General features: G+C 42.2%; 2 protein-coding genes across 3 annotated transcripts; both read left to right on the plus strand.

The window, feature by feature from the left end:
- The first annotated feature begins 1,106 nt into the window (after window positions 1-1,106).
- On the plus strand, window positions 1,107-4,639 carry bcl7bb (BAF chromatin remodeling complex subunit BCL7B b). Its single transcript, XM_037774909.1, has 6 exons — window positions 1,107-1,278; window positions 1,752-1,827; window positions 1,933-2,026; window positions 3,318-3,476; window positions 3,725-3,828; window positions 4,006-4,639. Exons 1-6 carry the CDS (start codon window positions 1,166-1,168, stop codon window positions 4,075-4,077), a joined length of 618 nt encoding a protein of 205 aa, XP_037630837.1. The 5' UTR covers window positions 1,107-1,165; the 3' UTR covers window positions 4,078-4,639.
- A 988-nt stretch (window positions 4,640-5,627) lies between these two features.
- Window positions 5,628-21,746, plus strand: baz1b (bromodomain adjacent to zinc finger domain, 1B). 2 transcript variants are annotated; one of them, XM_037774907.1, is made up of 22 exons: window positions 5,628-6,618; window positions 9,205-9,321; window positions 10,293-10,437; window positions 10,730-10,922; window positions 11,216-11,337; window positions 11,557-11,754; window positions 11,847-12,035; window positions 12,128-13,415; window positions 13,548-13,709; window positions 13,930-14,068; window positions 14,159-14,352; window positions 14,561-14,675; window positions 14,883-14,981; window positions 15,387-15,564; window positions 15,764-15,949; window positions 16,159-16,306; window positions 16,608-16,751; window positions 16,887-17,034; window positions 17,294-17,409; window positions 18,215-18,354; window positions 18,529-18,635; window positions 19,225-21,746. In XM_037774907.1, the coding sequence occupies exons 1-22, from the start codon at window positions 6,497-6,499 to the stop codon at window positions 19,922-19,924; spliced, it is 4,950 nt and encodes a 1,649-aa protein (XP_037630835.1). In that variant the 5' UTR covers window positions 5,628-6,496; the 3' UTR covers window positions 19,925-21,746. The 2 variants fall into 2 exon arrangements, with proteins under 2 accessions (XP_037630835.1, XP_037630836.1); XM_037774908.1 differs by lacking the exon at window positions 16,608-16,751.
- Window positions 21,747-24,101: the final 2,355 nt, after the last annotated feature.

The raw sequence follows: 24,101 nt of genomic DNA on the forward strand, positions 1-24,101 counted from the left end.
CACTAGAGGAATAAAATAGGTAAAATAGATGTAATACAGATGTAATACAGTAGTAAAGTAGATGTAATACAGTAGTAAAGTAGATGTAATACAATAGTAAAATAGATGTAATACAGTAGTAAAGTAGATGTAATACATAAATATAAACAGGTATTTCACTAGAGGAATAAAATAGGTAAAATAGATGTAATACAGATGTAATACAGTAGTAAAGTAGATGTAATACAGTAGTAAAGTAGATGTAATACAGTAGTAAAATAGATGTAATACAGTAGTAAAGTAGATGTAATACATAAATATAAACAGGTATTTCACTAGAGGAATAAAATAGGTAAAATAGATGTAATACAGATGTAATACAGTAGTAAAGTAGATGTAATACAGTAGTAAAGTAGATGTAATACAGATGTAATACAGTAGTAAAGTAGATGTAATACAGTAGTAAAGTAGATGTAATACATAAATATAAACAGGTATTTCACTAGAGGAATAAAATAGGTAAAATAGATGTAATACAGATGTAATACAGTAGTAAAGTAGATGTAATACAGTAGTAAAGTAGATGTAATACATAAATATAAACAGGTATTTCACTAGAGGAATAAAATAGGTAAAATAGATGTAATACAGATGTAATACAGTAGTAAAGTAGATGTAATACAGATGTAATACAGTAGTAAAATAGATGTAATACAGATGTAATACAGTAGTAAAGTAGATGTAATACAGATGTAATACAGATGTAATACAGTAGTAAAATAGATGTAATACAGATGTAATACAGTAGTAAAGTAGATGTAATACAGTAGTAAAATAGATGTAATACAGTAGTAAAGTAGATGTAATACAGTAGTAAAATAGATGTAATACAGATGTAATACAGTAGTAAAGTAGATGTAATACATAAATATAAACAGAGGTTTTACACTAGAGGAATAAATTAGGTAAAGTAGAAGTACTTATGCCTAGTACTGAATGAATAATAAATAAACAACACCTAATGTGTCCACCCCATCATTACAGTGCATACAGTATGAGCATGCTGAGGAGGATGAAGCCCAAAAAAAGAGAGAAAAAAATAAAAAATGGGGATGAAGTCTCGCGAGATTCCCGCCGGTAACGGAGGACTGGGGCTTGGTCTTGAAGTTTTCAGATGCATCTGTAGATGAATCATAACAGCATCAAGATGTCGGGACGATCAGGCCGCGCTGAGACCCGAAGTCGGGCTAAAGACGACATCAAAAAGGTGCTGGCAGCCATCGAGAAGGTGCGCAAATGGTACGTAGGCTGTCTGGATGGACAATATGGAGGGAAATGTATTAGTAGACTGTAGCCTGATATCTGCTGCGTCGCTCAACAAACTTCAGTCGGAAAAGTTAGATGATTGACAGCGCTGCTGACCAATCAATGCGCCGCGTTGACAGGGGAGGGGGCGGGGCTAGAGGAGCTGTCAATATGGCCACAGCCTCACATGCTGAGCGTTAATGTAGAGACGACTGTCCCGTAGTCTCACAACGAGGGACATTAATGTACACCTGCTGCGGACACATCCTGATGATTATTACACGCTCATGTAGAGTAAACGATGGCTGTGAGTGAGCGTGACAGGATGTTTGATTATCATCTCTGCTGTGCATACAGACAGGACGGATACGAGCATTGCATGTTGCAGATTAATGCTATTAAATGGTGTTTTTTAGTCCTAACCTGAGCTCCTATCCAAAATAAGTCAAACTACTATCATCCCCCAGGGAGAAGAAATGGGTGACAGTTGGAGACACATCCTTACGCATATTCAAGTGGGTGCCAGTAACAGAAACAAAGCAGGTGGGGGCATCTATCTGCCAGATAATAAAAAAAAACACTATAAGGATTTACTGTAGTGCATCTAGAGAGAAATCTGATTTTTTACAATCTCCTCTTTGTTATCAGATATTTCGCACCAAATCATCCACAGGTGGAGGAGATGTTAGAGGATTGAAAGATGTCGTCCTGGAGAACACAAACTCTTTACTGGATTTCACTGGTGAGTTTTTTTGCGGCTGTATTTAATAAAACACTGGAGCCGTTGCATTTATAATGACCTGTGCATGTGCAAAAAGGCTAAATATCACATAACCATACAACAACATCAAACCACACACTATATATAAAGCATAGATATAAAGATGGACGACATGGCAGCTCCCACAAGTGAAGCCAAAACATCTGGATCGCCCCCTAGTGGCTGGCTGCAGCATAGGTCATAAAGCCCTGTATTTAATAAAATACTGAAGCCATTGCATTTATAATGACCTGTGCATGCCAAAAAGCCAAAATATCACACAACCAAACTCATAGAATAAAAAAACAACAACAACATAAAACCACACACGATATATAAAGCATGGATATAAAGATGGATGACATGGCAGCTCCCATAAGTGTAGCCAAAACATCTGGATCGCCCCGGGTGGCTGGCTGCAGTATAGGTCATAAAGCCCGCCCCTCCATGCACCAAATCATCCACAGGTGGAGATGTTAGAGGATTGAAAGATGTCGTCCTGGAAAACACTAACTCTTTACTGGATTTCACTGGTGAGTTTTGCGGCTGTATTTAATAAAATACTGGAGACGTTGCATTTATAATGACCTGTGCATGTCAAAAAGCCAAAATATCACACAACCAAACTCATTAAAATAAAAAAAACATCAAACCACACACTATATATAAAGCATAAATATAAAGATGGACGACGTGGCAGCACCCAAATGTGAACCCAAAACATGCCTATATAAGTTTTGTTTTAATTAGTTATTTGATGCTATAAAAAAGGGGGTGAGACGTCATGATTGACAGCTGTGATTGACAGCTGCACTGAGTGAAGTAGTCGCGTAGCTGTTGGCTCGGAAATTGTACGAGAGAGGAGATGTAACTTGGTGTCACTGGTCTATGTAATAGAACATATGTCAGTTTGTTCATAAATGTAGTTACAGAGATATTATGGTTAGTTGTTGTGTCCTTCTAGCCAAACAGCTACCGTAGCAGCTAAGTGGCTCACGCTAACAAGCTGCGCCCGTATTCGGCTCGTGATTGGTGTGGGAGAGTGTGTGGGCGGGACCTCGATACCGCGGCTCCAGCCCTTCAATCACTACTGCGCGGACTCTGGATCCAAATGACGTCAAAACAGAAGATGGCAGCTCCCGTATCCGGGATATTTTGGCTTCACTTTTGTACAGTGGGAGGAAGTGGAGATGCGTCATCCATCGTTATATACAGTCTATTCATAAAAACATGACACCCTGATGTTCAGTAACTCCTGTGCTCTCCGCCTCAGATGAAAACAGCAACCAGAGCTTTCTGTCGGACGTTTACCAGCCTAAAATGGACAACAGCAGCAGCACTTCCAGCTCGCAGCAGGTCAGCCCTCCACATACCTCCAGCGTCCGAACTGAAGACTCGCAGCCACCCATGCTGGGCCAGGAGAGTGTGGATGGTACGTGGATGGCTCTCTCAAGCATATTTTCACTCAATTTGACACATTATTCCTGTAATTTAAAAAAGGGTACACACGATAGATACTGTATTCAAGTATAAAAGGGTAGGCTATCAATCCTAGAGCTCAGTGGTAACAATTATAAACAACCACACTTACTGTAGTTGTGTCCTGTACTTTCTCTGCATTCCTTCACTGTCAAAGCTGCATTAATGAGGATATATTTCCACCCTTCCTTGTGCATGCAGAGCCAGTTCATTCAGGACAGGAGGGGGCTGATGAGCCTCCCACTCTCATCAAGGAGGACCTTCTTTCATCAGGAGCTGTTAGACGGAGCGCCCCAGACACACAGGTTCATTTTCTGATTACAGAATCAAGGAAGACCAGAACATTTTCCCTGATTAAACAAGAATTTAATTCTTATCTCTGGAGTCTGTTGCATGGTGTAAAATTGATGATAAGTTGAACTAGAATTGCTCCTAACCATGTGAACATGTCTTTAATATGTTCTTTTTTCTATTTTATACAGGAGGAATTGGATGAATCAGGAGCACCCCCTTTAAAGAAGATTTGCCCAGGAGAAAATGCTGCTCTGAGATAGCTCATTTATAATAATTTTGTTGAAATGCACATGATACCTGTCCTCAGTCAGATTAGCTAAGCTTTCAAAATTATTCTAAGGTTCTCTTGACATATTTACGCAAATTTCAGCAAATGAGAAAAACTATTTACCGCTACTTACCGCTTTTAAGGGTCTTTAAAGTATGCCGTTTTAAGTGAATGGAGAGGATTTTCCATACTTTGTGTGGCAAGTCACTGCTGTTGCAGGCAGTGTGTATTTCAATTCACATGCTGTAAATGTTTTCTGGCGACTAACTGTTTCTGATTTATGCAGTTGAACTTTACTTTTGCATGTTTCCATATCCTATTGCTTTAAATTTTGAGGTTTACAGGCCATTCTGAAAAGGTGTTAAATGTGTAGCTTTATGCAGATTGATGTTTAGATGTGCCATTTTTGTTTTAAATACGAAGCCCTTTCTGGAACGGATCTTTTTTTGGCTTATCACATTGCAAGGATAAAATGCTTTTTTAATATTTATAATATAATTTGCCCATGTTTATAACTGACAACGCTGTAAACCATAATAAATGCTACTTTCCAATTCCATTTCAATTTATTGATGCCGTAAGGTCGGTATAATAATAATTCAAACTTTATTTCAGACACACAGGAGGGTCCATAGCAATAAAAGAAAGAAAAAGAAAGAAAAAACATACAAGATAAGACCACAGCAGTTCATCATTCAATTCATATGTAGGCTATCTCGCCAGTGTTTTCTGAGCCTGGATGAGTACCGAGTGCAGCTCTTGCTCGGGCTGCTTAAAGCCTCTATGATGCGGTTCTCTGACTCATCCAAGCGACAAATAAAATTATACAACAAATGTCTTAAAAGTGCCTCACATTTAGGAATACCAGAGGACACAAACAGTTGACTGGCACTATGCCATCTACCATATGCATTCACCATAATATCTTGTGGCATTCACTCATGATTATTATGAAGGTAGGGCCTATTGTTTAATCAGACTTGCTCAAAATGGAGCCCAGACAATGGAATCAGAAATTAATTTGATATTTCAAAAAGAGGAAGGAATGCCACATCGAAAAAAATTGAATTATACATCAAATGTCTTAAAAGTGCCTCACATGTAGGAATACCAGAGGACACAAACAGTTGACTGGCACTATGCCATCTACCATATGCATTCACCATAATATCTTGTGGCATTCACTCATGATTATTATGAAGGCAGGGCCTATTGTTTAATCAGACTTGTTCAAAATGGAGCCCAGACAATGGATTCAGAAATTAATTCGATATTTCAAAGAGGAAGGAATGCCACATCAACAAATACATTATCAAAAATGTTAAAATATGTTTTTATATGAATAGATTATATAGTCTTTTATTGTCATCAGCTGACCTCTAGCCTCTCATTTATATTCAGATGTGGGCGTGGCTTATTTGAACGAGTTTACAATAGACAGGCCGTATCAGCCAATGAGAGACCGTATCAGAACAATTCGACGAAGGCGCTTAACCGAGGGAGCCAATCAGCGTCGAGAGGAGGCGGGACTTGCTTGCGACGCCGCTTGCTGCCGGGGAAACGCGAGTTTCAGCGAGGGGTGGTGGGAAATAGTGCCGGTGTTACTAGAATCTCCCGCCATTTCGACAAGGAATTAACCTCTTGATTGATCCAGGTTACTTTTGCTAATACTATCATCTGATAACAAGAAGCTCGGACAGTGTGATCAACAGCGGATAGAGTTAATCAAAGAAGAAGAGGCATAGTTTGTAAAAGACTTGAGGATTGTACAACGCGCCTCCTGCTTGAACTCAGCTCTTTGCTTCTGTTACCCGCGAGTTTTTATTCCAGTGTCTTTTCATTTTCATCCGGAGGAGCTAAAAGTTGACTAACTACACCGATTGACAAGTCCGGCAACCTGTTTTTACATTGCTCAAAACCAGGAATGTGATCAAACAGCGGATACAATTGATCAAAGAAGAACAGGCCTAGTTTATAAAAGACTTGGGAAGGATTGTACAACGCGCCCAGAAACCTCCTCCTGCTCACCCGCGAGTTTTTATTCCACTGTCCTTTCATTTTCATCCTGAGGAGCTAAAAGTTTACTAACTACACCTGATTGACAAGTCAACAACAACCTGTTTTACATCCAAAACATTGCGTAAAAACCCAAGAATGGCACCGCTGCTAGAGGAGAGAAGAAGGATGCGATGAGGCGGCTGCTGAAGAAAAGAAGCGCTCTGTTATTGTTTTGCAACGAGTTAGCATTTCTAGCTGCTACACGTTGAGTGCCGGGGCCTGCCGGCGGTAGAGCATATTCCGGGGACACTTTGCGTACATGCTACGGGACATATCATACTTGTACTAGAACGATTTGATTGTACTGCTGGCACTCACTCACTGCGTGTCATCTGTGTGGATTATTGTGTGAAATGGCACCGCTTTTAGGCCGGAAACCTTACCCACTGGCTAAGCCGCTAGCCGAGCCACCAGGCCCGGGAGAAGAGGAGGTCTACATCATCGAGCACAGCAAGGAGGCCTTCAGGAACAAAGAGTATCCTTTCTATAACACATGATGACGATGATGCTGCTGCTCAAGCCGGCATGCTTTTGTATGAATGTCTACCTGGCTAAATGTGATGCTCACATGGTCACATGACTGTAGAGATAGTTTAACATGCATATGTTTTTATGTTACCTGTCATTTCCCCCTTATTTATGTAATGTTTACCACATGTACACAGTGTACAGTGATGACCAGCTTGCTAGCTGACTGATAGCTAAGTTAGCTAGCTGGCTATATTTCGCTAAGCTATTGAAATGATGATTTTTGTGGCAACATAGAACAATTCCCACGTTTTAGTAAAATACAGAGAATAAAAGAGCTAAAAGACGTCCTTTCACTCTCATCTCTCACGACCCCGCTGTCAGCTACTAATGCTAGCGGGGTTAGCTAGCACTCTGCTAGCATTAATGTTAGGTATCCCATTATGTCACAATGTCTTCTTCTTCTTCACCACAGGGCTGAGGGGAACCGGCTCGTTAGCCAGCTAGCTGTTAGCCTCTTTAGAGCTAGCGTTAGCTAGATATCAGTTAGCTGGCTGTTAGCTACCTGTTGGTTAGCTGTTAGCTAGCTGTTGGTTAGCTGTTGGTTAGTTAGCTGGCTGTTAGTTAGCTGTTAGCTAACTGTTGGTTAGCTTTTAGTTAGTTAGCTGGTTAGCTGGCTGTTAGTTAGCTGTTAGTTGGCTAGCTGTTGGTTAGCTGTTAGATAGCTGTTGGTTAGCTGGCTGTTAGTTAGCTGTTAGCTAACTGTTGGTTAGCTTTTAGTTAGTTAGCTGGTTAGCTGGCTGTTAGTTAGCTGTTAGTTGGCTAGCTGTTGGTTAGCTGTTAGATAGCTGTTGGTTAGTTAGCTAGCTGTTAGTTAGCTGTTAGATAGCTGTTAGTTAGCTGGTTAGCTGGCTGTTAGCTAGCTGTTGATTAGCTTTTAGTTAGTTAGCTGGTTAGCTGGCTGTTAGCTAGCTGTTAGTTAGCTGTTAGTTAACGCTAGCTGTTAGTTAGCTGTTAGTTGGCTAGCTGTTGGTTAGTTAGCTAGCTGTTAGTTAGCTGTTAGCTAGCTGTTAGTTAGCTGTTAGATAGCTGTTAGTTAGCTGGTTAGCTGGCTGTTAGCTAGCTGTTAGCTGTTAGCTAACTGTTGGTTAGCTGTTGGTTAGTTAGCTAGCTGTTAGTTAGCTGGTTAGATAGCTGTTAGTTAGCTGGTTAGCTGGCTGTTAGCTAACTGTTGATTAGCTGTTGGTTAGTTAGCTGGCTGTTAGCTAACTGTTGGTTAGCTTTTAGTTAGTTAGCTGGTTAGCTGGCTGTTAGTTAGCTGTTAGTTAGCTGGTTAGCTGTTAGCTAACTGTTGGTTAGCTGTTAGTTAGCTGGTTAGCTGGCTGTTAGCTATCTGTTGGTTAGTAAGCTGTTAGTTAACGCTAGCTGTTAGTTAGCTGTTAGTTGGCTAGCTGTTGGTTAGTAAGCTGTTAGTTAACGCTAGCTGTTAGTAAGCTGTTAGTTGGCTAGCTGTTGGTTAGTTAGCTAGCTGTTAGTTAGCTGTTAGATAGCTGTTAGTTAGCTGGCTGTTAGCTGGCTGTTAGCTAGCTGTTAGCTAACTGTTGGTTAGCTGTTAGCTGGCTGTTAGTTAGCTGTTGGTTAGTAAGCTGTTAGTTAACGCTAGCTGTTAGTTAGCTGTTAGTTGGCTAGCTGTTGGTTAGTTAGCTAGCTGTTAGTTAGCTGTTGGTTAGTTAGCTAGCTGTTAGTAAGTAAGCTGTTAGTTAGTTAACGCTAGCTGTTGGTTAGCTGTTAGTTGGCTAGCTGTTAGTTAGCTGTTAGTTGGCTAGCTGTTAGTTAGCTGTTGGTTAGTTAGCTAGCTGTTAGCTAGCTGTTGGTTAGTTAGCTGTTAGTTAGCTGTTAGTTAGCTGTTAGTTGGCTAGCTGTTAGCCTCTTTAGAGTTAGCGTTAGCTAGCCTTAGCTACCGGTACATTTGTTTTCCAAGAGAGGACATAACAGTCAACTTTAATGTTTTATTGACTTTAAGCAGAACTTTTAGTAACAGCTTGTTTCTGGTGTAAACGTTAAGTAACGGTTAACCGTTACCCGTTTGTTTTGGGTTAGGGTGAAAACTTTGAACGTCAACGGTTCTTAACTGTCAGCGAGCTCATGAAGCAGTTATAACAGCTCAATGTCTTTTAATGGCTGCCTAAGTTGTTATAAACTTTGACCGTTGCCATGATAAATTACCTTAAAATTAGTATTCAAATGCTTTGTTTTATTTCTATGTAATAATAATGTATAAATCCCCAAATGGCCCATGAAATAAGGAATAATCCCACAACATTATTCATATTCAACATTAATTATTATAAATTATTCTCAGACAGATGTTGTTTGTTATGTGTAGAGGTGTGTACAGTAGTGAGGCAGCAGTGCTTTCCCGAAGCTTCGAATACCTTCGAATATTTTTCACAGAAGCTTCGGAGCCCAAAAAATGGTATTGGGGACATTCCTAGACATTGTTTGTCTTTCTTGTAATTCGTAAGCAAATGGCTAAAAAAGGAGGAACTGTTTACATGTGACTATTGTAATTTCCTTGACAAAATGCCTACAGAGAGTATGAGGCACGCTTGCAGAGGTATGATGAGCGCATCTGGACGTGCAAGAGCACTGGAAGCAGTCAGCTCACACACAAAGAAGCCTGGGAGGAGGAACAAGAAGTCACTGAACTGTTAGTATTACCTCCAGTTTGTGTGTGCATGTACACTATTCAATCCAACTTGTGAAATAAGAGCCTACTCTTTGCTGATTACAGTCCACATGTTCTGTGAACAATATACAGGTACAGCTCAGTAGATGGCAGTGTTAAGCTCTGGTTCCCATTAATTTCTAAATAGACATACCATCGCTGGTTATTTAGATGCCCTAACATGCAGATTAGCCTCTCTAACAACAGCTCAGAAGTGTCACGAAAGAGCCGTACTCTCCCAGTGAAGGTCACAAGGCTTGCTGCTTTGTAATGATTGGATAAATCTGGTGCTCCTCCTCTCATTCTATTTAGAGGGTGTGTGATTGAGTCATCCTTGAATCTGCAATGGCCTGGTGAGAGTTCCTTTATCCTCATCTGCAAAAGGGAAGAACATAATAAAATGTAGAATAGTTCAACTGGTCTTTGTCAGTCCACTTATCACCAACCAGGTGTATGTATGCTGTATGTATATGTGCTGTCAGCAAGAGGAAGGTGAACCAAACTATATACTGTATGTGGCCCAAGGAGATGTCACCTCAAAGACAGGACAGAGCATTACTCAGCTGTCCAGAGCTCAAGTCACTCAGGATCACAAGCTGTATTTAAGCTCTGTCTAATTATATCAGCCGAGGGATTTTACTCCCCCTACTGGTCACTCTCAGCCCTTTGTTGCCCTGTTATATAATGCTCTGGTCCCGCTGGTGACGAATGCATCTCAGAAATCCAAACAATGGGAAAGACATTATGTCACGAATGGAGTGCATCACACCCATGATCACACTCTTTGTGTCTGATGTGGCAACGGCCTTGTTTGCTGGGCATCATGACATAAAAAAACATGTCTTGTCTCATTTTATACTGAAAAAAGTGGAGCACATTATGATGGGATTGCACGACACAAACTATATCACACTTTATCTTCAAACTAACTACTGACCATTTTGTGCGCACAGGCTTCAGGAGGAGTATCCCAAGTGGTTTGAGAAGCCGGTCCTGGAGATGGTCCACCACAACACGGTGTCTTTAGACAAACTGGTTGAAAAGGCCTGGCTGGAAATCCTCACCAAGTATGCTGTGGATGAAGAGTGCGACTTCCTGGTCAGTTTGACTTCTTAAATTTCAAAACTTGGCTGTTGTGTAATCTTGCATTTGGATCTCATGATGACTTCAGCATTTTGCACCCCTTCAGTTACACATTATCTCTATAAATATTATCTTAGAGGACCATAGACATTATTTTACATTCTTAACAACAACTAAGACACTTTAAAATATTTTGGACTATTTTTCAAAACCTAATCGACACCCATCCTCAGTGATAAGCAGGTGTTTCATTGAAAACTTCCTATTGGTGTATTCAGAGACACTCACAATACTTTTTTCACTTCAGGTGGGGAAGGACAAAAGTTTGCAAGTGAAGGTGGTGAAGATCCATCCCCTGGAAAATCCAGAGGGCGAGGCGGTCGAGAAGAAGCTTGAAGGCGCCTGCGACTCTCCATCCAGCGACAAGGAGAATGCGAGTCAGGAGAACCAGAGGAAGGAACCTCCTCCCCGAGAGGAGGAGAACAGGAGGGAGAGTCTCAGTGAGTACCAGTTGCTGCATAAACAAACAGAGTTTTGGAGCACATAGATATTGTAGTTGTGCAGGATGTAGAAAACCCAAATTGCTGTGGATTGATTTTCAGTGTGTTCCTGTTAAACCACAGGACAGGTGGTGAATTGTTTGATTATTGTTTGTAGGCCTAGAATAACAGTTTCTTTTGCTTTAGATATGTTTTAATTTTCCCAGTTTCTACTCTAAGTTTTAACCACACTCTCTATATTTGGGAAAAAAATTCAAATTTTTCTCATATGATATTGTTTCACTTCCTATCAGGTGACAGAGCACGACGTTCACCAAGGAAGCTTCCCACTGCCATGAAGGAAGAGAGAAAGAAGTGGGTGATGCCCAAATTCCTTCCTCATAAGTACGACGTGAAGCTCATCAGTGAAGATAAGGTCTGTATCCTGTTGTCAGCAGTCAACAAAAATAAGAATTAGTCTCGTCTTGACCGTATACTGTATTTTTCTGTGCTACAATTGATGATATTTGGCAGCCTGGTCCACAACCGGTCTCTCAAAATTCAATGTTTGGTTCATGATCTTTTGAGGTCTACACAGAGTTTGAGTTTTTGAAAGAAGTTGTCGCTGAATCTTCTCCACCGACTTGTCTCATAGGTGATCAGCGATGTCCCAACAGACAGTCTTTACCGAACGGAGCGCCCTCCAACCAAGGAGATCATGCGCTACTTCATCAGGCACTACGCTCTGAGGCTGGGCATGGGAGAGAGCGCTCCCTGGGTGGTTGAAGATGAGCTGGTGAAAAAATTCAATTTGCCAAGCAAATTCAGTGACTTTCTTCTTGATCCACACAAGGTAAGTTACTTATGGTAATTATTTTTTGCATGTTACTCGATTGTCGCTTGTTCTTGGCTCTCACTGTTTATTTTTTGTTTGTTTGTCTAAAGTTTTTAGCTGAGAATCCCTCCGCAAAGCGCAGGAGCTTACTATCTCCGGATGGTAAACCCAGCAAGAGGCTTAAGACCTCCGACACACCAGGAGAGGATTTAGGAAATGAAAAGGGAGAGAGGAAAAGGAAAAGGAAGAAAGACTCCTTAGGCATGCCCCTTAGTCCGACCATTTGGGGCCACATGCAGGTTAGCTGTCTCTGTTAACGTATTGCTTGATGATTATGGGGTATCCCTTTTAAAAGATAGTGCTTAATGGGCTCATGTTGTCTGTATTTCAGAAAATGAACGGCTCCCCTCTCAAGGTGAAGAACTCGGGAACGCCAAAGAAAGGAGAAGGCTCGGCTCCCTCCACTCCAAAATCAGGCAGAAAGTCCGGGGACAAGAAAGAAGGAAAGAGAGCTGGAAAAAGCGGTGATAAGAAGCTCAACGTCTTCAAAGCTGGTGCTAAGACACCGAAGATGAAGCAGATGACTCTGCTGCACCTGGCTAAGAGCACCCCTGCTGGGAGCCCTAAGAAGAGAGCCCGTAGTACCGGCCTGGGTACGCCTAAACTGGGGAAGCCACTGCACCCTATGGCTCTCCACCTCCTTCGTTACTACAAGGAGCACAAGGGCAAAGAGGACAAAAGGAACTCCCTTTCCTCCCTCATCTCCAAGGCCGCAAAGACCTTGTCCCCAGACGATCGGAACAGGCTGCCAGAGGAGCTCAAAGAGTTGGTGCAGAAGCGCTGGGAGCTGCTGGAGCAGAAGAAGCGATGGGCAGCCATGAGCGAAGAGGAAAGGCAGGAAGAGATGAAGAAAAGGCGCGAGGAAGTCAAAGAGAAACTGCGCGAAAAAGCCAAGGAGAGACGCGAGAAGGAGATGCTGGTCCGCCGCGAACAGTCGCGCAGATATGAGGACCAGGAGATCGAAGGTGGCAAGGCCCTGCCGACGTTCAAGCTCGTAGACATGCCCGAGGGGTTGCCCAACACCCTGTTTGGTGATGTGGCTATGGTTGTGGACTTCCTTCACTGCTACGCAGGGCTACTGATGCCGGATGACCAGTATCCCATCACATCAGTGGCTCTGATGGAAGCGCTGGCCGGCGAGCGGTCCGGCTTCCTCTACCTGAACCGCGTGCTGGTGGTGCTGCTTCAGACGCTGCTGCAGGACGAGCTGGCAGAAGGCTACAGTGAGCTCGACATGCCCTTATCTGAGATCCCCCTCACCATGCACTCGGTGTCAGAGCTGGCACGGTTGTGCCTGCGACCATGTGACGCCCACGGCGAGGAGAGTGGCCAGGGCTCAGTGGACTCTGGGGCTTTGGGGGGCTTTGACGATGTGGTAACCAGCGAGTTCTTGGAGAAGCTTGAGACAATCGAGGTGTTTGAGCTGGGCCCCGAGGAGAAGACGAGCCTGCTGGTGGCGCTGTGCCATCGCATACTCATGACGTACTCTGTTGAAGATCACGTTGACGCAATGCAGCAACGGTCGGCTGAGGTGTGGAAGGAGCGTCTGGCGATGCTGAAAGAGGTCAATGACCGCAAGAGGGCGGAGAAGCTGATGAAAAAGGAGATGGAGGGCAAAGGTAAACGGGGATCAGAGAGTCTAAGACTGTGAATTCCCCACTCATTTTAACTGTACTGAAAAGCTTATACAATACCCATAAAATATCAACACAATATATTAATATTTTTTCTTTTTTCTTCTGTGTTCAAAGGCGAAAAAAAGAAAGAGGGTAGTGCTAAGAAGGAGAGCAAAAAAGAAGTAAAGGTGGAGCCCGAGCCGGAGCCAGAGGACATGATCAGCTCAGTGAAGAGCCGGCGGCTGATGTCCATGCAGGCTAAGAAGGAGAAGGAGGAGATGGACAGACAGAACAAAGGTAAATGCTGTAGCTGGGAGTGGAGCAGTTAATCCATTTCAAAATGTGCTATTTAAAAAAACATGTAAGTTGTAAGTGTTCTCTCAGTACTTAGTTTCTCCACCACTGGGATCTTTTAGTAATGCATATCATTTAGAGCAAAGCCAGTATATCATTAATTACTTTATAATTCTTACATTGGTATACCTCACTCTTATTTGTTACTGTTATTCCCCCGCAGAGCGCATGGAGAAGGAGGCTGAAGAGGAGCGTATGCGTAAACAGAGGGCTGCCGTAGAAAGAGCCTTTCAGGACGGTATAACCAAAGCCAGACTTGTCACGCGCAGGGCCGCGCTGGGTACCGACAGAAATCACAACAGGTTAGTGCCGAACACCAACACAGATAAATGTGAATTCTTTGAATATTCTTTGAGTAAATTATAACCATGTCACTTGATGTTTTTGTTCAGATACTGGCTCTTCTCCGATGTGGTTCCCGGTCTCTACATTGAGAAGGGCTGGGTGCATGAAAGCATCGACTACAGCTTCACGCCTCCACCCGAGGAAAAACCAGCTGAGGACAAACCAGCCGAGGACAAACCAGCTGAGCCCGAGGTAGAAGAGGAAGAGGATGCTGAGTCGGCTGCTACTCTTGATTCACAAGGTACAGTACCTTAAGTGTATGTTATCCTCATCAAAATGTTTTTTTTTGTTAAAAATATTGGCTGAATATAAAATCTCAAATTTTGGTATCAACTTAAAATGTTTTCTCTGCAAGCCTTTTTCAAATGTATGTCTTGTTTAGTTTTGCTTTGTGTGGACATAATTGGTCATTTTTAGTCTCAGATAATTAATTACGGTTCATGTTGTAGGAGCTGAAAAGGATGACGGCAGCATAGATGGTGCTATTAGTGAGGGAGCCCAGCAGGGAGCAGCAGCAGACATCTGCATAGAAACTACAATTCCCAACCAGGGACAGAACCTCTGGTAAGAGCTTTGTTTCTGTCGTCTCCTCTTTTGTTTGATTGATTCAGGTCCATCTGCGGGTCTACAGTACTACATCACACGCCTACTACATGACAGTGGGCGTGTCGGGTAGCCTGCTAGACTACAGATAAACCCTTCTCGATTGATTTCATCCTTTTTCTTTTTACACAATCATTCATCCTATTTTTTTCTTGCTTCTGAATCCAGGTTCGTATGTGAAAGCACAGCCGAGCTGGAGGAACTGGTGGAAAGTCTTCATCCTCAGGGGGTTCGAGAGAGTGAACTGAAGGCGAAGATACAAAGCAGGTGCGTTCACTCTCATTATAAGAGATAATTACTTTAACAAACATGTAATCATCCAGTTTTACTGCGCTGCTAAAGCATGACCTGGTTTTACCAGCTTTAAGGGATCTGGTGGAGTGATCCAACTGGTGCTATTTAATTAATGCCTTTACTTGTTAGTTGCTGTTTCTACATGTTGAAATTAGCCTTTGTTGTGTTGGATTTAAAAGCAGCAGCAAGCTTGTAGGTTATGAAAAAATTTAGAATGAAAGTACATTTAATAAAGAACCACCAGAGCATCTACAAAAAGGTATGAGCAATGGTGTTTAAAAGAAGAGGGCAGAGCAGACAGTATTGATTTTAACAAGACAGCAGCAGTGATGGAGTAAATGTGAAGCTGAATACAAAGCTGTCCCGTCCCTCTATCAGGTACCAAGACATTCTCCACTCTGTCCATCTGACCCGGAAGGGCAAACTGGGCCTCAGGACCTGCGACGGCTACGAAGAGCTGCTCAACTACCTGCGCAGTGACATCCAGGAGGTCGCCTCACGACTTCAGAAGGGAGGCCTGGGATACCTGGATGACAACGTAGACATCGAAGAGCAGGTGATTGATCTGTCTGGCTACATGCTACATGCTTCTTCATCTTTTGAGTTAAATGATTGTGTGCAACCTGCTGTCAACACCTGGAATATTCATTCTTGTCAGGCTGTAGGCATTTAGTTTTTTATAGCTTATGTAGTATGTCGGTGTTGTCCACAAAACCATGTGATTATAATTCATCCATTTCGTCCTCTGTTCACAGTTGAAAGACATGGAGAGCTTGAAAGACTTTGGTGAAGTCATCATCACCATTCAGGCCTGTGTGATCAAAAAGTTCCTGCAGGGATTCATGGCTCCCAAGCAGAAGAAGAAAAAAAAGCAAGGAGGGGAGGAAAGCAGCAAGGCTGAAGAAGTGGACGAGGAGAAGAGACTGGCAGAAGAGGCCAGGGTAAGAGGAGTTTTAAGTTTGTGTCTCACAAGTAATCAAAAAGTCACCCGATGTTGTTGAAATATGAATTTTAGCTGGGGTTGAGTATTTTTTTAAAAAAAACCATAAAAATATCTATGAAGACTCACACAGACAGAGCTACCACTCTTTAACTCCTACTTTATGTAAAGTTCTTCTGAGTTTAAACAAGTCCGTGCTTTCCCTCTTAGGTGGCGACGGCGGTAGAGAAGTGGAAGACCGCTATCCGAGAGGCCCAGACCTTCTCCCGAATGCACGTCCTGCTTGGAATGTTGGACGCTTGCATCAAGTGGGACATGTCTGCCGAGAATGCTCGCTGCAAAGTCTGTCGCAGGAAAGGTAATGGCAGTTTCACTCATTTGGTCTCAGAGAGGAATTAGCTGTAAATAAAATGTGCATCACAGGTTATTTGCAGCCAGCGAGAGCGTTATGAGCGTTATGCCTTTATTGACATAGAAATACTTTTGTTGTAATATCGCTTTCTTTGTTCAAAAAACAAAGAAACTACACCACCACAGGTGGCTCCTTTCTTCTGTTTTTCCTCACAAAGAAACAGTCCTAACTAATAGGTGTGCAGGATTATTGAGTTTCAGTTTGAGTGAAGCCGTGCCCCACTACTCCCCTTCTGCTCCCTGTCTAGTGCTCAGGCAGAGCCCATCTGTGCTGACGCTGATGGAGTCTAGACCCAGGTCCAGATCCAGACAGGGCAGCAGGCTCAGAGCAGAACAGACTAGTAGTGTCAGGCAGGTCTACATACAGAGCCAGCAGCTCCGCAGGCCAACAGGTGAACGTGTAGTGATAAGATGAAGATACAAACTTGCACAGATAAAAGAGAAGTTTGTTGGCCTTTTCAGGGAGTGAAGACAGGGAGAAAAATGAATATAAAAAAGAATATATGATATATATTGATCTCTTCCAGGTGACGATGAGAAACTAATTCTCTGTGATGAGTGCAACAAGGCCTTCCACCTGTTCTGTCTACGACCGGCTCTGTACCGCATTCCTACCGGAGAGTGGCTGTGCCCGGCCTGCCAGCCCACCGTGGCCAGACGAGGCTCCCGCTCAAGGTAACGGTCCGCCGCACACTCTGTCACTGTCCTTCATTGTCCATGTAAACTGTTGTTTTTAAAAGGACATTTTAATCGAAGGAAAATGAAAGAGACTGACAATAGAATTTGACACATTAATATAAACCCAATGTGTGGGATTATTTTTCCTAATTTAATAAAACCTCTCCAGTAAATCCTGCTACGTTTCTAACGACAGGCCATGTTCTGTCTTTGTAAATCCTGTTGAGATTTTTGATTGGCAACCTCTCTGTCGCAGGAACTACAACCAAGACACAGATGAAGAAGACGACGAGGAGGAGTCTGAAGAGGAGGAGTCTGAGGAAGAAGAAGAGGATGAGGAAGAGAATGACTACACAGCCATGGGTCACAGCTGTGAGTATCAGGGAGAGGAACAAAAAGTTCAGGTTTCACAAAATCAGCTTGTTGACAGTACACCTTTGGGGTTAATATTAATGTTCCAGTCTCTTTTGACTTCTGTGTACCAACTCCAAATTTTTACGTAATCAATACATTACATTTTGTATTAAAAACTATGGCACAAAACAAAAAGAGAATACAACAAATAAATGAAGTAACAAATTGTAGTTGGTCCTTGGTGCTGGAGGTTGGGAATGAGAGGAATGCTGACGGGGAATTTGGGCCCCCGTCCTCTCGCTGTCGTCCCTATTGTCTGTGTGTTGTCATGTAGCACAGCTCAGGGCTGGACCTTTAGCTTTGAAGCATCGTCTCACTCTGGCTTCACACACAGTATGTGGCAGGATGATCCCCTCTGTCAGTTCAAGCCTGCATGTCAAGGATAACGATGCAAGCAGTTTCATGCATCGATGCAGAATAGTTCGAGAGATGATCGGATTATTTTTCTCATTTCTAGTGCGAGACTTTGATAGTCCACAGCACACTGGGATTGGTTTGATATTAATTAAAATAACAATATGACAACCAATTTAGCATTAATGGTTAATTAAACATTCCTTTCAAACAATAACCTCATTACAATAATTCCCTATCTGCAGGCTGTGTGAGGTGACAAACAGTTCATTTTGGTTACACATGGCAACATTTCCGCTGCCTTTTTAGGCCTTACAAAAATGTTAGTGTTTCCACAGGGGTTGCTTTTTTTAACCTGCCGTTGACCTCTTCTTCTTGTCCTGATCACCTCTCATTATTTTTTTTACAGTGAGACCAAGGAAGAAAAATAAGCAGTCTTCGTCCCGGCCAAAAAGTTCAAAAAGTAAACCCAAGAAGCCGTCGTCTTCAAGTAGTCAGAGCAGCAAGCAGAGGACTGGCCCCAGCAGCCCTGCAGACATCGATGAACTGGTAAGAAACCACCAGCACACTCACACACAGAAGCTACATCTTACTTCTTAGAGGAATTAAAGAATACACTGAAAACATGTGAGGCAAGAGTTTTTCTGTATTTCAGAAACCTACAGGCATTTCCATTGAGAGCACAGAATAATTCAGTTTTGTTCTAATTGTTTCTGTCTGCAGGTTCGACAGAGTTCCCAATCAGGAGTGCGAAGGCAGGCGCTGGAGCTGGAGCGCTGCGAGGAAATCCTCAAGAAACTGATGAAATTCCGCTACAGCTGGCCGTTCAGGTGAGCAAAGGATATTTTAATAATAACGGTAGAAGACCAATATGGTCTCTTTGGGTGACAGAAGTTCTTATAATCATGACACCAGTACATTCAAAATGTACAGTATATCATTAAGAAGAGAGTCACTGATTAAGATCTACTGAATTAAACTCTCAATATGTTGCTATTTAGTCTGAAACAATATTACCAGATTATACTTGAGAGATATGTTGCAGGTGTTGGTCTCTTTAGACCCATGAATACATCATAAATTATTTTTCTGCTTTAAGGCCTTTACACACCGGGAGCGTGACAAAAAAAAACAACATAACAACAAAATAAATGAATAAAATGTAAAAAAAAAACTTAAAAAAATAAACGACCTTGCATGGAAAAAAATTACGTTGCTTTTTATTGTTGTTTAATATTCGTATTTTGTGTGAAAGTATTCATGACAAAAAACGCCCCTGTGTTTAACGGCCTTTACACTGAGTTTGCCGTAGTAAATCAACATATTCCACTACCCGAATGACTTTAGACACCATGAATTATTCTGATATTAATCTGTAGTCTAGCGTGGCCGTCATCTCACGCTCTGCTCCTCTCACAGGGAGCCTGTGTCCCCGGAGGAGGCAGAGGACTATCTGGACATCATCTCCCAGCCCATGGACTTCCAGACGATGCTGGGAAAGTTCAGCCAGGGCTCGTACCGCCACGCTCAGGATTTCATGGAAGACCTGAAGCTGGTGTTCTCCAACGCGGAGGAGTACAACCAGCAGGGCAGCACTGTGCTCTCCTGCATGATCAAGACGGAGCAGTCCTTCACCGAGCTGCTCCAAAAGCTGCTGCCCGGCCTCAGCTACCTCCGCCGACGCTCACGCAAACGCGTCAGCCAAGCCCCTGTAACGTCTGAGGAAGAGGAGGAAGAGGATGAAGAGGGTGAAGAAGAGGAGGAGGAGGAGGAGGAGGAGGAAGAAGAGGAGGAGGAACCGAAGAAGAAGATGCAGAATGACAAATCGAACAGGAAGAAAACCAGAAATGTTCGAGGACGGAGGGTAGAGGAGAGCGAGGAGGAGGAGGACGACGACGATGAGGAGGATGATGATGATGGCAGGAGGAGAAGTAAGCGGACCTCTGCCACTACAAGCAGGAAGGATTACAGGGAGCCGGATAGCGATGGCGAGCGGGACACACGGAAAACTCGTCAGCGGGGGGGCCGGGGCGAAACTAGGGGGGCGAGCAGCGACGAGGAGCGGTCCAGCCAGCAGCAGCAGCAGCAGCGACATTCCAAGAGACAGAAACGCTCATGAAGTCCAGGGTGCTTATTTTTATTTTGTTGTCTCTTTGCTTTAAAATTTCTGTCCCAAGAGCCCTCCTCCGTCTCCTCCTCCTCCTCCTCCTCACAGCCAGCGGGACTTAATCCTCAGAAGGACTTTTTTGTGTTAATGATTTTCTGTTCATATTTTGAAAAACGAAAGAAAACTGATTTATATTTGTAACATGTTTAATATTGATGTTTTTTTTCCCCCAACCAAGAAAAAAGAGACATTTGAGATAATGGATGGGTCCTCGTAGCTCTTAAGACTCTTTGATTTGAATTTCCGTCGACAACCTCACATTTGACTTATTGTTGTCCGTTGAAGAGATGGTGTCCATGTAGCCGAAACCCTCTGGGAAATCTTTCTTTGCTTAAAAAAACAGCGCTGAAGGTTGATATGAATTTTTCCTGTCACCTGTAAATCGCTCTCACTTACTGAGCATCTTGACACCTTTGGTCAAGTCTTTAGATAAACATGATAGGATTTTCACTAGTTCTAGTGTTTGTCGTTTTTTAACCCAGGTGCAGATTTATCGTCAAAAGCCGGGTCAACACATGTAGTTGCATCACTTTAGTGCTAAAACACACGTTTCATCTCAGCTCTTTGGTGCCAGGATGTTTTAAAAAACCTGCGTCTCGTTCCGGGCGTGTCGAGCTGACCAGCCTTTCCTCCTCTGTAGTGGCCCGCCACTTTAAAATGAACCGGTACCTCAACGCTCTGTCAGTTTGCACCTATTATGCCAGCAGCTGCAGGACCAGACTTTATTAAAAAATTATGTGCATTTGTAAACAGTGTTTAAAACAACAAATTTGTTAAGAAAATGGGCATTTTTGAATATTTGATATTTTTTGCACATTTTATTTGGTATTGTAAATGATAACTTGTTCTTAATCACATCCAATAAACGACAAGGTTTGATTAAACCAGGGCTCTCCTAGTCGATGCAGAGAACATGTCAGAGTTGTTTTACTTTTCATTGTCGCAGCAGATATAATCACTTGTACATTTTGTAACAAAGTCGCTCATTTAAATGGATTTAGTGACACAACTGTATGTGAGAGGTGAATGAAGGTTTCCCTGTATGTCCTGGTGCAGCCACCAGGTGGTGCTCTACTCCAGCAGTTGACCAGTAACTCTGTGACTCTCACTGGTCATCAGAGGACAGGGGGAGCTTCATAGTGCTGGTGTATTTTGGCTCTCCAACTTTGTAATAACTTCTACACAGACGCAACTTAAAAACCTTTTGAATGTGCAGAAGTTTCTGTAGTTTGTGGCCAGCGATGTATATGTACACATATATAAGGCAGTGATGGTTTGCCCTCTTCTTTCTGTACTGTGCTGTTCTCCTGTGTTTTTCTAGTACTGTTATCATCACTCTCACTGATTTCATTTGGCCACTCATTGTTTTCCCTTCCCCTCTATTAGTTTTGTTTAAATTCGGCTTTGCTTCTGACATGATTGTTGTAATTGTTTGACATTTCAACGAACAAACAAAAGGCGACTGCCCTTCTCAAGTTGAGATCCGACTGTAAATGCTTTCTTTGTTCTTTGGAGGAACTGCAAAAAAAGTCTTTTACACCTTTTTTTATATATATATTTATAGTCTCTAAAGCTGGGTTTGGGCAGGTTAGGAGGATTCACATGTAAAGAATTTCCAATAAAGGCTATGGACGAAGACCGCCGTTCTCCCTGTTTTATTTGCGTTGAGCGGTCGGACATCACTGCCATGTGTAAAACCTTGTGATTAGACGATGATTGGGGAGGACCACCGACTGATGTCTAATTTTACTTTTTAATAAAATATCCAACATTGTCTTACTCTCTGATGTGGACTCTTTCCTCAGAAACATCTGCATCTTCAAATCGAAGACAAATATGTGTGTGTTGAAGCCAAACGGTGACATTAGAGAGGATAAACGGCTTCATTATTCACGGAGGAGGAGGATGAGCAACTTGGACTTAAACTGTTCCATGAAGACATTTTTCTGGAAAAGGTTAATCTTGTAATGGTTGAGTTTGGCCTTAATCACACAACTCGGGCTCAATTCACTTTATATTGAACAACAAGGTGCTATATTCAGTGGTGTAATGTAACGAAGTAATAATACTTTGTTACAGTACTTTATTATTTTTTGGGAGCAGCTGTACATTTTTATATTTCTGTAAACTTTCACTTTTATTCCACTACTTTTCCTAAATAAAATGTGTACTTTTACTACGATACATTTCCCCTAAGCATCTTTGTTACTCGTTGCTATTGCAAGCAAGCAGGTTTGGCGAATCAGTAATCCTAGCTTGCAAGTTACATCATTCACGTGATGAGCAAGTGCAAATAAAGTGCTCTCGAAGCCGTAGTTAAGTTTCGATTTCCGCTCAAGTCCAGGCAGGCTGCACATCCTTACCAAAATTAAGTTTATTCAAGTGTGCAGAGATGCTCACAAGTCATTTTTTTGCAAGTCCAAGTCGTCTTTTCAGATCATGCTACCTGCGACTACAATGGAAGGAACAACTGGATTTTGTTCTTTAAATCCTTTAAGTTGCAGAGACTTCGTTTTTCTTCAAGTAAAGTTGCCTCCATATTTAAGGTGGTGTGCATGTTAAGAGGAACGATAAGGGCACGGTCACACATGCGAAAATACAGGCGCCATTGCCTGCCAAGGCCATTTTCGACCAAAGTGAACTGCATTTCGAATGCAAAGATGCGAATTTGCTTCGCAACCGGAAGTAAATGTTTTTTTGCACTTTCGCTCGCGTAGAATCGAAGTAAACAGGAGGTGAATATTCATTTTGCCTCTGTGTGACCGCCCCATAAACTTAATAAATCTCTAAATTCTGATTTGCTTGCTTTTTTTATTAAAAGAATTTACTTGTACTTTTACTTTTAAGTACATTTAATATCAGAAAATTACTTTTGATACTTAAGTACATTAAATATCAAACACTTCAAAACTTTTACTCAAGTAATATTTTAATAGGTGACTTTAACTGCTACTAAAGTCCTTTTTCTCGGTTAGATATCTGTACTTTTACTCAAGTGTGGCTTTCGGGTGTTAATATTAACATTTTATTTCATTCGGTAAGACAAAAGCTGTGGACGCAAGAAACCTTATATATATACACAAGGTTTAACAGTGTCTAGAGTGCCATTGAATTTGGCTTCTAAGGCTGTTTGTGAACCAGAATAATGATTTTGCTGCACTTAGTATAGTAGCCAATTTCACAGGGAGCTCTCTCTAGGTGACAGCAAGGATAACTGGAAAGTTCTATAGCCACAATAAGGAGTGTGCCTGTGATGTATGGGGAGGGTGGAAGGAGGACGGCCGATCTTATGAAATATGTAGTGAAGTGCTGACAGCCTCTGAGCCATCTGTAATTTGGCAACAGGTGTAGAGGCTAAGAGGGATCACAGTAAAGGTCAGAGATGTGAAAAGTCAGTGGAAACGTAGCACTTGATTAGTGACTTGGTGGCAGCTGCATTCAGCTATAATAAACTTAAAATGATGTTTCACTTACGTACGTTTTATTTTCCATAAAAAAAACAACTAATCGTAACTGCAGCATTTTTAGCCATAAATGAAAAAAGAGGTTGCAGGTTCGTGATCTTGACCCACAAGAGAAGAAGTTAATGGCAGATTGAGGACATTATGAGTTGCATGCCCTGCAGCGTTTGGAGAGAAACTGCAGCTTTACCTCATGTTTTGTTGTTATTCCTGAGTCTTAATGCTGACTGAATCGCTGTGACAGCTAGTTTTTGGTGGCTGACTGTTTTGGGGAAATGGAGCCAAAACCAACTGAACATTGCTTGAACTCACTCGCATGATTTGAGTGAACTCCTAATGAACTGTAGCCTCTTTAGCATTCAAGCACTTGTTGACTTGAATAAAATACAATACAGTCATGATATATTAACTTTTAGAAGTCTGCTGGATCTATCAGGGTCTTTTCCAAACTCATGAAACGTGTTTGAAGTGTTGTTCATTCCTCACACGCTGCATCCTACGCAGTGAGACATAGTTGAGACACGCATTAATCACCCAACGTTTACTCCCAGCTGAGGTCAAACAAATCAATGACTGTACACACTGCCATGTAGCACCAAATGAGCTCCTGAGTGTTTACAGCGAGATTAAGAGGTTTAGAAATAGTTTGAACACATAATGTGAAAGTC

The sequence above is a fragment of the Sebastes umbrosus genome, chromosome 7 (genome assembly GCF_015220745.1).
Source record: "Sebastes umbrosus isolate fSebUmb1 chromosome 7, fSebUmb1.pri, whole genome shotgun sequence".
NCBI classification, from domain to species: domain Eukaryota; kingdom Metazoa; phylum Chordata; class Actinopteri; order Perciformes; family Sebastidae; genus Sebastes; species Sebastes umbrosus.